Source organism: Callorhinus ursinus, unplaced genomic scaffold, assembly GCF_003265705.2.
Source record: "Callorhinus ursinus isolate GAN/ISIS: 27379988/994484 unplaced genomic scaffold, GSC_fseal_2.0 scaffold1, whole genome shotgun sequence".
Lineage (NCBI taxonomy): Eukaryota > Metazoa > Chordata > Mammalia > Carnivora > Otariidae > Callorhinus > Callorhinus ursinus.
This window is the reverse complement of record NW_027397063.1, coordinates 10,758,459-10,774,099: the sequence shown is the minus strand read 5'-3', so window position 1 is coordinate 10,774,099 and position 15,641 is coordinate 10,758,459. Positions and strand designations below refer to the sequence as shown.

The window sequence follows — 15,641 nt, the reverse complement described above, 5'->3', positions numbered from 1 at the left end:
ATACACAAATGGCCCACATATCCTAAAGTGTTTACTGTTTGCCCCTTTACAGAAAATCTTTGCGGATGCCTCATGTAAGAAATTGATAGTTACTATGTTAACCTGGGGAGTAGCTGTAAAGGAGCATTTGCTGCTGTGAAGCTGCAGTACATAGTTGTTGTGCAGGAATTTAGGTCCAGTGATGTGAGATCATCCAGTTTTTCAGGAGAAATTCAGATTTTTGCATGAAGTTTCCCAAGGTTTAAATGGTGACAGCAAAATATTTAAACATTTTTTAAATGTTGAGCTCACATAAAATAGGTCTTTACCTATCTATCTTAAAGTGACGTTTCTTTTAAAGAATGATTGTTACAGAAAAAGAAAATTACAGCCTATTGTACTGTCGTTAAAGAATTTGGTAGAAATACTTAGCCAAAAGACCCAATTAATTTACCTTAACAAAAATAATAGTAATAATAGTTTACTATCATTTAAAAATAATCTTTGTTTTAATGAATGGTCTACTATAAACTTTTAAAGTATTAGAAGAAATTTAGGCTATGTACATTTATTGAATGTGATGCATATATCGCATTATACTTGGAATTTATGTGAAAATGGAACTTGACAAATTTTTAAATACATGGTGCTGTCTTTGACAACTACAGATGAGAATTAAATCATATTAAAAGTAAACATGGTGTGAAATTTAATTGAATTCCAGATTCACCGATTTAGTAGATATTATTTGATGTCTGTTTTCTCTTTGACTCCATATAAGGATTTGAAAAAAAGAATTATTTGCCAAAGATTTTACCTTCAAGGCACTCATGATCTCATAGAATTCAAAGTATGAAATAACAATATAAAAGAGCTTCAGAGTTTTAAGGCAGGAATGTATTTTTTTTAATGTGGAATTATACTGATTATAACCAGTAGTTCTCATATTAAATTAAATGGAAAGTATTTTATATAACTTATATTTTCATGCCTTATTATGTACATTTATTTATGTTGAGAAAGGAAATTGACTAATAGAGATGGCATACAAATTTTGAGGGGACTTTTTTATTTTCCATTCTAAAATTTTTCAAAATAAGTTGAAAATGTAATATTTTTGTTTCCCTGTAAATGTTATATATGCAATGTTTATTTGTGCATATATATACTTAGCTACATATATATATAACTAAGGAGATATATTTGCAGGGGTGCTTTAAATTTCATGCTAGCATTTCTCTGCAATTTAGTATTCAGTTTGGCAACACTAGTTGGTGATAAGCCTACCACTATGAATAGTGTCTATGCAGAAATGAGTTTCAAAAACCAGACTTTAATATCCAGGGTAGAAATATTTGTTAACCATTATATCCTTTAACTTTTAGTATTGTAGAACAAGCCTACACCCCAGCTGAATGTGTAAGCCAGGCTATAGACATCAATGAGCCAATAGGCAATTTAAAGAAACTACTAGAACCAAGACTGCAGTGTTCTTTGGATGCTCATGAAATTTGCCTGCAAGATATCCAGGTAATTTTTTTTCTTTTGAGATTTATGTTTCAGCATTTAAGTCTGCAGTGGAAATTTTTTTTGAAGATTTTTATTTTTAAGTAATCTCTACACCTGATGTGGGGCTGGAACTTACAACCCCCAGGGCAAGAGTCACATGTTCTACCAGCTGAGCCAGCCAGGCACCCAGAAATATTTTTTTGTTAGCCTTTTATCTCTATAGCTGTAGTCTTTATAACTAAATTTGACCTGTATTACAAAATTTAAGCATTTAAAAATAAAAGTTCCAGCAAAATTCCCTCCATTTAAAATTGTATCTAAAAGATTGAGTACTAGCAGCAGCTGGGTGGCTCAGTGGGTTAAGCATCCGACTCTTGATCTCAGCTCAGGTCTTGATCTCAGGGTCATGAGTTTAAGCCCCGCATCAGGCTCCACACTGGGTGTGTAGCCTACTTAGAAAAAAAAAATCTTGAGTACTAAATCAAACAAAATACGAAATAAGTTTAAATAAATGTGAATCAGAGCCTAAACATAAAGTAGTGAGAAGCACATTGACTTTGGAACTTGGAAGTGTGTCTTCCTCACACTTCATTCCTAACTAGCTTTTAGCTTCTTTGTGCACCAGTGAATTTTGGATAAGAACTTAAACACCAGTGTATACATTTCTTGGAGTTTATTGCAATAGGATTTTACGTGTGGTAGTATTTTAATAATATGTTATGTTTACAGCATATTCATAGCCATGTTTTATAGTATTCTTTCAAGAAAGGTAGTATTTTCATGATAAAAAGTAGCTTAGAGGGCGCCTGGGTGGCTCAGTTGGTTGAGCGACTGCCTTCGGCTCAGGTCATGATCCTGGAGTCCCGGGATCGAGTCCCACATCAGGCTCCCTGCTCAGTGGGGAGTCTGCTTCTCCCTCTGACCCTCCGCATCTCATGTGCTCTCTCTCTCTCATTCTCTCTCTCTCAAATAAATAAATAAAATCTTTAAAAAAAAAAAGTAGCTTAGATAGAATTGCTCAAAGAATTTCTCTAGACCTTCCTTGAATATATGAGTAAGTACTAGAGTTTATACTGTTTTTTATCCTAACTTATACAAATACATATTGTGTCTTCTTTTGGATTGTTTGGTTTGTCGTGCTCTTTACTTCTCCCCTTTGCCTGCCTTGTGATATAGCTATTCCATGTTACAGGATTTTTGCTTTAGTTTTTTAAAAATTGAAATCATCATATATGTATTATTTTTAAATAAGATTTTGATGTAGAATAAGTTGAAATGTTCTGATGAAATTTGTGCCTTTCAGTTTCCACTCAACCATATTTTTATCTTTTCCTTTCAGTAAATCTATTAATGTTGGGGGGTGGGGGGAGGCGAGGATGTTGTTCTTCTAGAATTAAATAATGTAGTGGGTCTAATATTATTAATAATTTTATGATTTAAAGTTTTTCTTCTCTCAGGGAGAGAATAAATTAGCACAATCTTTTTGGAAGGTAATCTGGTATTTAGTGTGTATTAATTTTATTTTATTTATTTTTTTAAAGATTTTATTTATTTGAGAGAGAGAGAATGAGAGATAGCACGAAGGGAAGAGGGTCAGAGGGAGAAGCAGACTCCCTGCTGAGCAGGGAGCCCGATGTGGGACTCGATCCCGGGGCTCCAGGATCATGACCTGAGCCGAAGGCAGTTGCTTAACCAACTGAGCCACCCAGGCACCCAGTGTGTATTAATTTTAAATGCGAAATATCTAGTAGTTCACCTCAATAAATTGTTCTTACAGAAATCCTCATCTAGGTGAGCAAAGTTGTACATCTGAGATGTTCATTGCATGGTTGTACAGAAACTGAGAATAACTCAAATGTTCCAAAAACATGGAGTTAGAGAAATAACTTCTGTAGATTGGTATCTAAGGCAGCCATGACAAATTGGTGAACTGGAGCTGTAGGGGCAGTTTACCTTGAACCAAAGAATATTTGCAGAACACTGCTACATTACCTCATTTAATATTCACATTAGTCTTTGAAATCAGCATATTCTTAATTACATTCTACAGATGTAGAACTGAGATTTATAGATAAATAATTTGCCCAATGCATAGCTACAAAGAGGTACATTGGAATTTGAACCCAGGCCTGTGTGACTTCAAAACTCTTTCTTCAGTTGTTTGAGGCAGACTTCTAAGAAAGTCAGCTCAGCATCACTGAGGCTTCACCTGATTTTCTCACATGTGAAGTGAAGAGAAATCGGGACTTGATCTCTTACTTGCCTTTCAGCTCTAACATTTGTTGCTTTTCTTAGCATACCTGATCTACCTAAAATGAAAATATTACTTGCGAAGTACCCAACGCATCATAAGTTCTCAGTAAATATTAGTTGAATAAATAAGAAATAGCATAGCTCATTGTATCACAGAATTCCAAGCTAGCGTAGGATCTAAAGCATTTTGCAGTCTTCCCTGTCTCCCTTCCTCTCCTCAAAAAGAATGTGAGATTAACAACTTCTCTTATTCACGTCAATTAACCACATGCACATGGAGTCAGAATGCTTGCTGCTTGTGGTGATGCTTTTGTATTTTCATATGAGGGCTGACATGAAAGCCGATGGAAGGTAGCAGGGTTGTGCTAATTTGAGGAGTATGTGAACTAGCTGGTATATTTCAGTACTACCTGAGAGTTCACTTCCAGAGTTCCACATGCTGTAGCTTCAAGTAGATCATACCAGTGTCTGTTACAGAGAGGAGAAGTCTTGATATTAGGAGAGTTTGTAACAAAGCATCAGGCCGACTTCTTTTAAGTAGTAAGACTACCATGTTTGACCTATCTTTCTGCATGGTTATACAGTTTGTCTTACCCCTGTTGTTAAACCTAAAGTCATTTAAGATTTAGGTGTGTTTTTTTTTTTTTCCAAAGATTTTATTTATTTGGCAGAGAGAGACAAAGCGAGAGAGGGATCACAAGCAGGGGGAGTGGGAGAGAGAGAAGCAGGCTTCCCATGGAGGAGAGGCCCAAAGCGGGGCTCGATCCCAGGACCCTGGGATCATGACCTGAGCTGAAGGCAGACGCTTAACGACTGAGCCACCCAGGCGCCCCTAAGATTTTAGGTTTTATATGACATTTTTAATATTAGAAAACATGTTTGTATCATGACTACAATATTGACTGAATTCTTGGGAATGGGAGTGGGAGGAACTTTGTACCTCCCACTGCGTGAAATGCAGACACAGATATATACATTATTCAGGACAATTGCAATGCAAGTCTCCTTTTAAAATGGTGACAGACAATGTCTAAAAGTGTCATCAGGTTGCTTTTGTGTGAAACGCATTCACTGTAAGGGAGATGTGGAGGATAAAAACACTGATACTAAAAAAAAAACCTGATACTGAAAAGACAGAGGATTATGATTGAAGATATCAAAGCTAGGTTAAGTAGTAAGGTCATAAGTCTTTTAACTTTTTTAACTTCATTACAAGAGATTTAGAGTTAACCTTGATCTTAAATGTGTGGCATGGTTATAAGGGGGACATGGCAAAAATTATGTTAATAGATTTATATAAATCTCCCCACTAATTAAACACCCTTGCTTCATGACAGATAAATTGCATTATCTTCTGCTTAAAATATATTTACAGAATAAACAGTTGCCTTTTGGCATTATTTAAAATCCTAGACTCCAGTGCTAGAGAAAACCACCACCTCAAATAAATTTGGTTAATTTATGTTGTCCTTAGTTACTACCACAGTGGTTAAAATATGTTTAATTTTGGCAAAGAATTATAAGATGTGACAACTTGGATAATTAGATGTGTTCTTATAATTTCATTAGTATGCCTCAGTAATTAAGTCCTGTTTGGTACATCCGTTTGTATTAAACGTGATGACAAAACCAAAGTAATCTTAATCATTTTCTCATGTTTAGCTGGATCCGGAACGAAGTTTATTTGACCAAGGAGTAAAAACAGATGGAACTGTACAACTTAGTGTACAGGTAATTTCTTACCAAGGTAAGCAACTTTTATAGTTACTTAAAAGTTTAGCTCATATTTTTTAAAATATGGGAGAACTCAGTTTTACAAGTTCAACGTGTTTTAGGTGGTTGTCTAAATTACCTAATGTGATGTTGTAGCCAAACACTCATGCTTTTGGTTTAATAATTATATCTGTCAGGGTGAAGCAGATAGTATAACGTATTCTTTTTTTCTTTCTTTTTTTTTTTTTTAAAGTATAACATATTCTAACTAGTTTTTTCAGGAAAGGATATATTGTAAGGTAGAAAGAGCTGGAAGAGCAGGTTCTGGTTGACTTTCTCAGAATGCCTTAGCCACACTGCAGAACTGGATTGCCAAGGAAGCTGTTGCCCTGCCATGATCCGGAAAATGCCAGATCTGAAAGCCACCATTATAGCTGTCAACTTAGAACCACTCTGCCTTCACAGTGATCACACTAGCCAAAAAATGGGTTCCATGTGCCTACTTGTTCCTTCTTAACTTGTTTCCAGAAAAAGGCTTATGCCAGTGATTCTAGAGCCAGGATCACAACTGGAACCCTCGCCACAAGGAAATCTATTCCCTACAGTTTAGCACAGAGAGAGGAATTTGCAAAAGATGTTGAGTGACTTAGTCAGCCATATCCATCACAGTATTTTACTAATCTTGTGTAAGTACAAAAGTTAGAAAATTAGGAAACCATTTTTGGTAGGTTGAATTTTAGTTTTTAAAAAATGTGGCTTATTAGGAGTTCTGACCAGAGTTTTACACTAATTTTAATGTTTGAACATATTATATTGCTTACAATTGCATTTCACAAATCATACTTCTCTCAAACTATAAAAATGGTAGTTATCCCCTTCCGATGTACAATTTCCCCAGTACTATCATTGACAATAAGAAAGAAGTTCTTTGTTTTATCTTTAAAAGCCTAGTCACCTCTCAGTGTAAGTGGATTTGGGAAGAGCTGACTTGTTGAAATTTGAGTGGAGGATTAGGGAATAAATCTTAGGGGAAAATTTTTTTTTAAGTTATTTTTCTCATGTATATTTGAAAAAGTGACTTATCTTTATACCATATAATGAATGACAGCAATACATTTTATTATAGAGTTGGTTTTCAGGGAGGATTGAAGTCGAGTTTTAATCTTTCAAATACACTTTGATTAAATTTGATGCAGATTGTTACAGAATCAATGACCAAACAGTAGCTGTTAAGTAATGATAGTTTTTTAGAGCTGTCATTGTAACAGAAGTATCTGAGATGATTTTATGAAGAGCTAGTTTATTTGTTTTGAATATCTTAAGAATTTGGGTTTTTTTTTTCATTCAACTGAAAATGGAAATCAGAAGTTAATGTGAATTTAATTTTACAAACTCAGTGCCTATTCATTTTTAAACATGTACTTTGACCTTTGCAAAGAAAAGCAATCAGTAAATAATTTTAATTTGCTTAGAAGGACTTTTAAAAATTCTACAGGTGGGTAACTACTCATTTATATTTTCCTTAGTCTGGTTTTTATTTTCTAATCCATATTGGTACTTTTTTTCTAATAAATGTTTATATGTAGCTGTGTGTGGTGATGGTGATGGTGTTTTTATATCCTTTTAGACTTACAGAAAAGTTGCAAGAGTAGTAAAAGAACTCCTGGATGTCCTTTACTCAGATTCTCCAAATGTTAACTTTTATTACATTTGCTTTATTCTCCATCCACCTGTCCCCACATTATTTTTTTTTTTTTTTGCCCAGTTGAAGAATAAGTTGCAGACATGATTTCCTTCTATCCCTAAATGCATCAGTGTATATGTTTTCTAAAAATAAGGAATTCTTTTATATGACTACATTACAGTTATCAAAATCAGGGAATTAATATTGACACAATACTATTATCTACTGAAGTTCTAGTGAATAATTGTACTTGTGTCTAAAAGAGAGCATTTGCTCTACCATTTGAGAACATATAAACTAAGCTAAATTTTATTTTTTAGTGGCTTTTGTGTTTTCATTTAAATTTACTTTTTTTTCCCCACTCTTAAGGAATTGAACCTAAGCTAAACATCCTTGAAATTGTTAAACCTGCGGAAACAGTTGAAGTAGTCATTGATCCAGATGCCCATCATGCGGAAGCAGAAGCACATCTTGTTGAGGAAGCTCAAGTAATAACTCTTGATGGCACAAAACACATTACAACTATTTCAGACGAAACCTCAGAACAAGTGACAAGATGGGCTGCCGCTCTGGAAGGTTATAGGAAAGAGCAAGAACGCCTTGGGATACCTTATGGTAATAAAATACTTAATTACATGTTAGTAGAACAATAAGAATTAAGCTTGACATAGAAGACACTAGGGTGAGTAAGTTATAATCTATTTTAAATGAAAAGTTTTTAGGAATAATACTTCTTTTCTGTATCTCTCTTTTTATCCCCTTTGGACAAATATTGTCCTGGGTGCTAGGAATACAAAGAAATTAAAAAAAAAAAATTCTGTCTTTAGGGTGTTCATAGTGGAGTTGAAGAGAGAGAAGATAAATGAAAAGAGAGAATTACCCTTAAAAGTAGCATGGTTTTAAGCTGTCAGTAACTTAGATAAAGGGAATATGCTATTAGGATCTCAAAGAGATCAGGGACACCTGAGTGGCTCAGTCAGTTGAGCATCCGACTTTTGACCTTTGCTCAGGTCATGATCTCAGGGTCCTAGGATCAAGCCCCAAGTCGGGCTCCATGCCTCAGCATAGAGTCTGCTGCTCTCCCTCTGCCCCTCCCCCACTAAAATAAATAAATAAATCTTAAAAAAAAATCTCAAAGGGATTGCAGTGGCCTGGGGAACATTGGGAAAAGGTTTATTATTATAGACAAACTATTGAGCATAGGACAGTCCATACAGGAAATGTATGTGCAAAAGTTAGACACGGGAGTGAGTATGTAGGAGTAGCGAGAAGATTTGGTGGAGTTATCTCTAGTATAGAACTGCTTTTGATTGATGGACATGACCATGGGAGATGAATATGGCAGTAGTATATGACATACGTTGGAGCAGGTAGAGACTAAATGAAGGGAAAACAGGAGCATGTTATAGTTGAGCTGTGACTAGGTGATAATGTCTAGGTTAGCCTAGACTTGATAATTTAGGTGCAAGTATATACAGTCTGTGATGGAGAGAGATAAAATGGAAAGGAACACAATGTTAAAGGCTGGAGCTTGTTGGCATTTCAGGTTGAGGAAAAGGAATGGAGACATGGAATAGCTGAAGAGACAGAAGGAAAATAAGAACTGTATATAGTGTCTCTGAAATTGAAAAAGAGTTTTAGATGGACAAGAGTGGCCACATTGCTGACAAAGTAAAAAAAATGCCAACTGAGTAGTATCTATTAAATTTGGTGATCAGAGGCTCATTGGTAGATTTAGAAAAATAACTGTAGAGTTAGACAAAGCTGAATTATAGGAAAGAATAGACATTATAGAAGTAGAGAAGACAATATTAACCTTTGGGGGGCAAATGGGAGGAGTGTTGGGGGATAAATATTATTGAAGTTTCATGAGTTGTTAGTAACCTGAGTATTTGTAGATAAAATGGTGTGGCACGAGCAGGAGGATAGATGAAGGAAGCCAGGAGAGGGGCTTTTAATTGGAACCTAAGAAGGTAAGCCCAATTTGAAGGATCAGATAGAGCCATTCCTCAGCTATGTGATTGACGATATTGTTATTTATTTTTGACTTGTAAAAGCTAGCATAGATGTCATGCTTGACCTTATTGTTGGTGAGTTTGAAGTCACCTTTGAGAGGGGAAATGCTCAGAAGGAAAGAAGAGAGCATAAAAACATTTGAAATAATATTTTACGTAGTTTACTAGACTTTCAACAAGAACCCTTCAGTAATAGGATCTTGTATGGAGAGTAGTATATAATAATGAATTGTAGAGAGCAAGATTATAAACTCTGACTCGAGTACCTACCAGGGGTATCATTTACTTAGAATAAAGCTCTTTTAAAACACTTGGGGTTTATTTAGGTACAGGAAGACTTTTTAAATCATTGATTTTTTTTTTTCTGTCTTGAAATTGTTAGCAACTGGGAAGTTTTAGAAATTTGATTACTGTTTTCTTAGGAAACTATGATTTCGGGTTTCTGTGTCTGTACCTAAGGGTAGTCATTTTGAAATTGCTTAATTCTCTGCAAAATTGAAATATGGTTAACTGGTCATAGCTACTTTAAATCTCTTTGAAATACTGATTCACACTGGACAGTTCCCTAAAGTTCGTTTTACACATATCAACTTTGTGTCTTGACAGGAGCTTAGAGCCACCTCTTCATATATATGTATAATCCCTTCACTTTTATATTTTTCCAGGACTCTAATTCTTTTTCATGCTGATTGATTGATTGTTTTTACTATTTCACATTTAAAAACTACAGATGAAACTTAGTGAATTCATAGTAGTTAGAAGTCTGGCCAAATGGGAATGTTAAAACTGACTAAAAGTAAAATTAAAGTCAGTATTCATTCTTGTCCTTTATTAAACAATATTGAAAAGATGGCTCTGCTTTTTAATTTTTTTAATTTTTTATTTTTTAGTCCAAAACTTCACAGATATTTTAAGAAAGAGGACAGAACTAAATTTATTTCCAGTGTTGGAAAAAAATCATAAATATACCCAAGTTCAACCACACTACTGACAGAATTGCTACTGAGTTTCAAAAGAGGGCAATGCGTTACCTGTAAAAAAGTTGCTCTTATTTTAAGGTTGATTTTACTTTCCCCTACCAGGGTATCAGTTGTAATGTAAGTTGCATATTGTAGCAGTTTAACGGTTTAGTGCCACCTACGCCAGGCATCCTGTTAAAGGCTGGACTTTCAGTGGCACATAAGAAAGATAGGCCGTGCCTTCCAGCGCTTAACGGGGGGAGGTGGGGAAGTCTGCTTTTTTGTTTTTATTTTTTTCTTCCAGTTGTTTGAATAATAAAAAAGAAAGATACATACTTATGTTTTTGGCTCCCAGAATTGTTAGATATTCACATTTAAAAATATTATATATTCACACAAAACTAAAGTTTTACAGATAGAGTTGATTTGTATATAACTAGCTCTCCAGTTCCACAGTTCTCCCCCAGTCTCACGGGGGAGCTCTCATTGTGTATCTGTCACGTCTGGTTTAAAGAAAGTCAGTCTTCCGAAAAACAGTTTTCCTTTCTTTAGTCCTGCTCCCCACTTTTAACCACTTTCCGCTTCACTGCTTTTAATCATTATTAACTTCTTGTTACAGTACATGAGGTTTAGTTCTTTTATATTATTTTCCCCTGCAAAGCAAATAAAACCTTATCTTTCCCCATTTTGTGAATATTCTTACATAACTTTTAAGTCATTAGTTATTTGTGTGTATTGTGAGAATTTTTCATATAAATGTGACTGCATTTTTACAACTTCTGGTTTTCCTGAAGTTCCACGTTGACTTAATTTTTAGTTTGTGGGTTTCTGTATATACCAAGACTGACTTTCTCCCATTTCCATCACTCTGTTTTGTGCCTATAATTTTTCCCAAATTCTCAAGTATTTCTAGATTGGTTCTTTTGTAATCTGCCACAGCACTGTCTGTCATCCTCGGACATCCTTGACTTTCTCTGGTGCTGGATCCATTTTCCAGGATCTTTTATTTTCCTTTTTCCTAGTTTTATTCTCACATTTACTCATTATTCTCTCATTTCTCCTTACAGGTTTCCTTAGAAAGGGCACCTAGGAAATAAAAGTTGTTTTTATTTTTGGTTTGGTGGGGTGTTTTTTGTTTTTTGGTTGTTTGTGGGTTTTGTTTTGTTTTGTTTTTTTGGTGAGGGAGACTACAAATCTGGAGAATTGGTCAAACACTGACAGGAGTAGAAGGTTGGGCTGAGGATTTAGGGTTGCCATGTATGTGAATGCTGCATTCTAGAAGTGGAAAGGGAAGTGCAAAGGGTCTCACTCTTCAGTTTGTAGACTTTTATTACTGGGATCAGTATCCATTTCATGTCTGTCCCAAAAGTTCCGGGATGTAGGGATGTGGAAGGGGGATTGAGGGGGGGATATGGACATATGTGTGGGGATGCTTCTGTTCAGTTGGCTCCTGAGAATGAAGGAGAGGCCCTGGAGGTTCTGACCACACCATACACTTTAAATTAGTCCCTCGTTTTCCATTTACACCTCTCCTGCTACCTGGAACCAATATTGACATGAGTCAGTAAAGGGGTTCTGCAGTCAGGAAACGCTTACTTCTTACTATATCCTCCTTGATAGATATTTTAGGTCATAGCTTCTACTTCACTTGATTTTCACTCTGCTGACTATCTTCACAAATTAGTTGAAAATCTTCCATCCGTTTATCATTTTCACTCATGTTCCTATGAGTTTACTTCATTTAAAAATTCCTTAGTATCATTTTACTAGGGTCTTAGAGAAATAAGCAGGGAGAATATGCACAATTAGTTATGTTACACCAGAAGTCCTGATATTATTTAAGAAAACAAATCAGACTGATTGTATTTGCCCCAACTTTTTTGATCAAAAAAGTTGGAGCAAAACCACTTTTTTTTGGTTCATATTTATGTAAAATGAGGTTACTTGAACCTTTAAAGGGCAGCGTGGTTCAGGATAGCTTTTCTAACTTTCTGTAACTCTTTCCTCTGTTATTTTCAAATAGTGTTAAAAAACAGAGCCATTAGAGGCATCTGGCTGGCTCAGTCAGAAGAGCACGTGACTCTTGATCTCGGGGTCGTGAGTTCAAGCTCCATGGTGGGTGTAGAGATTTTTAAATAAATAAAACTTAAAAAAACAAAGCAAAACATAGCCCCTGGCTTTCTCAGTTCCTGTCTGTTCCCTTATTCCACTTTTATCTGGACTTCCTCTTTTTCTTTGGTGTTCCTGTGCTACTCAATTTAGATCCCATTCCCTCCAGTTTCTCATTGTGTTCCACTCACCTGGATGTGATCTGTGGCTCAGTTTGAAAAATGAAAGGTGGTGCACTGCTCCAGCCCCTTAAACTTTACCATGGACCTTTGTACTCAGCTGCTGTTGGATTGGGCAGAACTATTTGAGCTACTCCTTTGAGCGTGGCCTGTTGTGCTTTCAGTGAAAACTTCTTGGCTGTGTTCAGGTTCTCCTGGGCTCAGAATGAAGAATGGGTCAGGTTTCCCTTTGCTTCCCCCTTTGCTTTCTCCTGAATAGATATTGATACCATGAAGGTCTCTGACTGTTACTGCTTTGTCTTCACCTGTGTGTATTTGGCTTCCATGGGGATATATTGTCACCTGGTTTTATTGTAAATGTACATGGATTTTTGGTTTTGTTGTCTTTTGCTTTTAGTGGTTTTTTTCTTTAATGTGTGCATTCAGAGACATTAAAAAACTTTGCTGCCATCTTAGAATCCTTCTCCCTTCTCCTCTTTGTGAAAAGATCAGATAAAAAATCAGTTCTGTGGCTGTCAATCCTGTATTTGTTTGATTCATCTTTTGTTATAAATTGACTCTTAAGAAGTACCTAAATGTCTTTTTCTTGCTTATTCCAGTTGAATAGCATGCATCTTGGGGAGCATGTAACCAATACTATTTGGATAGATCATCTTCTCCATGCAGAAATACCTATACCAAAATTAATTCAGTTTTAATTACATTTATATGGGTAGAATACTCCATTAGGTGCCAGGGATACAACAATGACATATTTATACATGTTGGCCATCTTTTTCATTTGTGAACTCAATTAGATAGTAAAAAAATGATGAGGAAAATGACTATTTGGATTTACTTATCATGGATTTAACAGATTATGCTATGCATAAGGCATTGTGGTAAACTCTGAAGATACAGTGGTTTATAAGACACAGTTCTTATATTTAAGACCTTAATGTATTATAGGGAAAGACAGCTGAGTAAACATGCAATTTGCATGTTGTATTATAAGTGCCACTAAAGGGTAAATATAGGAACACCAGCTTTTTATAAGAAGCAAAAGGGAGGAAAGATTATGTTGTGCACATTTTGGAGAATAAGACTAGCTCCTCAGAAACCCCTTACAGTTTTCTTTTTTCTTTTTTTTTTTCTTTTTTTTCAGTGCACCAAATTATACACTGCTACAAAGTAATGTTTAAAACTTGGAGAACTTATTCCATTCTCTCCAGAGTAATCCCATATTTTATTCTTTCAGTTAACCCATTGAATTTTACATTGTTTTTCTTGATAAAATTCCAGACTAACTGATGTAAAACCAGGTGAATTCATTAAAAATTTAGATTGAGAAATTGAAAAGGAGCTGAGGAGAAAATATAGTATTAAAAACCTTTTTGAGTTTATTTACTTCACTTACTTGGGAAAAAAAAAACCTGTCTGGATTTTTCTCCATATGTATGTGTGTATGTATATGTGTACTGACAAATTAACTGTGAATTTATACATATCTGAGATAGGACTAGGCTAATGGTAATATTTTTCTCTTTAGATCCTATACAGTGGTCCACAGACCAAGTCCTACATTGGGTGGTTTGGGTAATGAAGGAATTCAGCATGACTGATATAGACCTGACCACACTCAACATTTCTGGAAGAGAATTATGCAGTCTCAACCAAGAAGATTTTTTTCAGCGAGTGCCTCGGGGAGAAATTCTATGGAGTCATCTGGAACTTCTTCGAAAATGTATAAAATTTGAATTGTTATCTATTTGCACTGTAACTTGAATTTAACTTTATTTCTTTATAACTTTGTCTTCATTGTGATCATTGATAATAGCAATAATAATTAACACCTATTAATTGTATAAGGCTGTGCTGGGAGCTTTATATGTATTATCTCATTTAATCCCTCTGCTAATGCCACAAATCATTACTTTCCTTATTTTTTAGATAGGATACCGTGGCTTAGAGAGCCAGCCCCACAAGGGTACAGGGCTAGGGAACGGCAGAGCCAAGATCCAAAACCAGACTGAAGAACATCAGAATCCAGGCTTTTAAGATGCTGTGACCTACACTTAGCTCTCTCCATAAATTCCAGTCGTTGACTTCTGTTTCATCAGTCAGTTCTTTCATGTACTCTTCATCTTCTGGAAATTTAAGATTGTCCACAGATTTCTTCCCTCTTGTTCTTTTCATCATTAATGGAATTAAACCTTCTAAAATTTCTTTTAATTGAATGGGATCTTAAGAGAAAAAGAAGTGTAAGTGTGCAGTCCTCTGTTTTGAAGTCTGCTAATTATAAGTATTTCCAGGTTGGTTCCACAGACATTATTATTATATTTAAGTGACTGTATACAGAAAATAGAAACTACTTGGCTGACCAAAAAACTACTTATTTGACCAAAAGCTCAAATAAATGTAAATTATTTTGTTTGAATTTTAATCCATCTTATATTTCAGTGACTGTCTGTTAAAGTATTGTAGCAGTAACCTGTTCCCTAACACCATTCTACAGGCCAGAAATGCTAGCCAGACCCACGTACTTTTCAGAATGTGTGAATAAGACAAACTCTGACTTTGTTTTTATAATGGTTATGGATTAAAAGGTAACTGGTAGGGTTGGTTCTATTATGTGCCCAGTAAAGGAACAGCTCTGGTTGGAGGGATTTTCCGCAGGTATTTGGAGGCTTAGGGTTTTCATCTGGGGTGCATTCTCTGCTGCTGAATAAGAAATGAGCTCTGGAAAGAGGCTTTCCTTCATTGATTATAGTTTCTCTTTCATGGAATCTCTTAAATATTAGAGAGGAAAAGTGTATATTGACACTGGAAGTCTTACTGCATTCATTACATTTACAGGGTTTATTTCTAGTTTTTCTTATTAGATAAATAATTTAAATGTTCTGATTAAAGTTTTGTCCTTGGTTTCACAGGGTTTTTTTTTTTTTCTCTACATTTCAGATAAATAAGGAAAACTCTTGAATTGTTTCAGGTTTTTAACATGTGAGTCATGTGTACTGAGAGGTATCCTTGTAGGAACTGTCAAGATTAGGGCAAAGACAGTGTTTAGACTACAGTTTAAAATTGGTGGGTTTTGCTCTCTCCCCCACGGCAGCACTTTGTTGTGGTTGTCTCTGGTTCTCCTAGCGCTTCTCAGTCTTTCAAGCTTTTTCAGACTTTTCCTAGTATGGGGAGCAGAGGAATCTTGTGTATCTATTCATTTGCTTGAAGTGGGGAGAATGCTCAGAATTAGGAATCTGGATGG

The 15,641-nt window shown here is 35.3% G+C and overlaps 1 protein-coding gene across 3 annotated transcripts in view; it reads left to right on the top strand.

The window, feature by feature from the left end:
* GABPA (GA binding protein transcription factor subunit alpha) overlaps positions 1 to 15,641 on the top strand; it is a 31,674-nt gene that overhangs the window by 7,883 nt on the left and 8,150 nt on the right. For all 3 annotated transcript variants that reach the window (XM_025872575.2, XM_025872579.2, XM_025872569.2), the window contains exons 3-6: positions 1,365 to 1,509; positions 5,404 to 5,488; positions 7,508 to 7,753; positions 13,929 to 14,123. In XM_025872575.2, the coding sequence (XP_025728360.1) occupies positions 1,365 to 1,509; positions 5,404 to 5,488; positions 7,508 to 7,753; positions 13,929 to 14,123 (671 nt within the window). The remainder of the gene's footprint in view (positions 1 to 1,364; positions 1,510 to 5,403; positions 5,489 to 7,507; positions 7,754 to 13,928; positions 14,124 to 15,641) is intronic.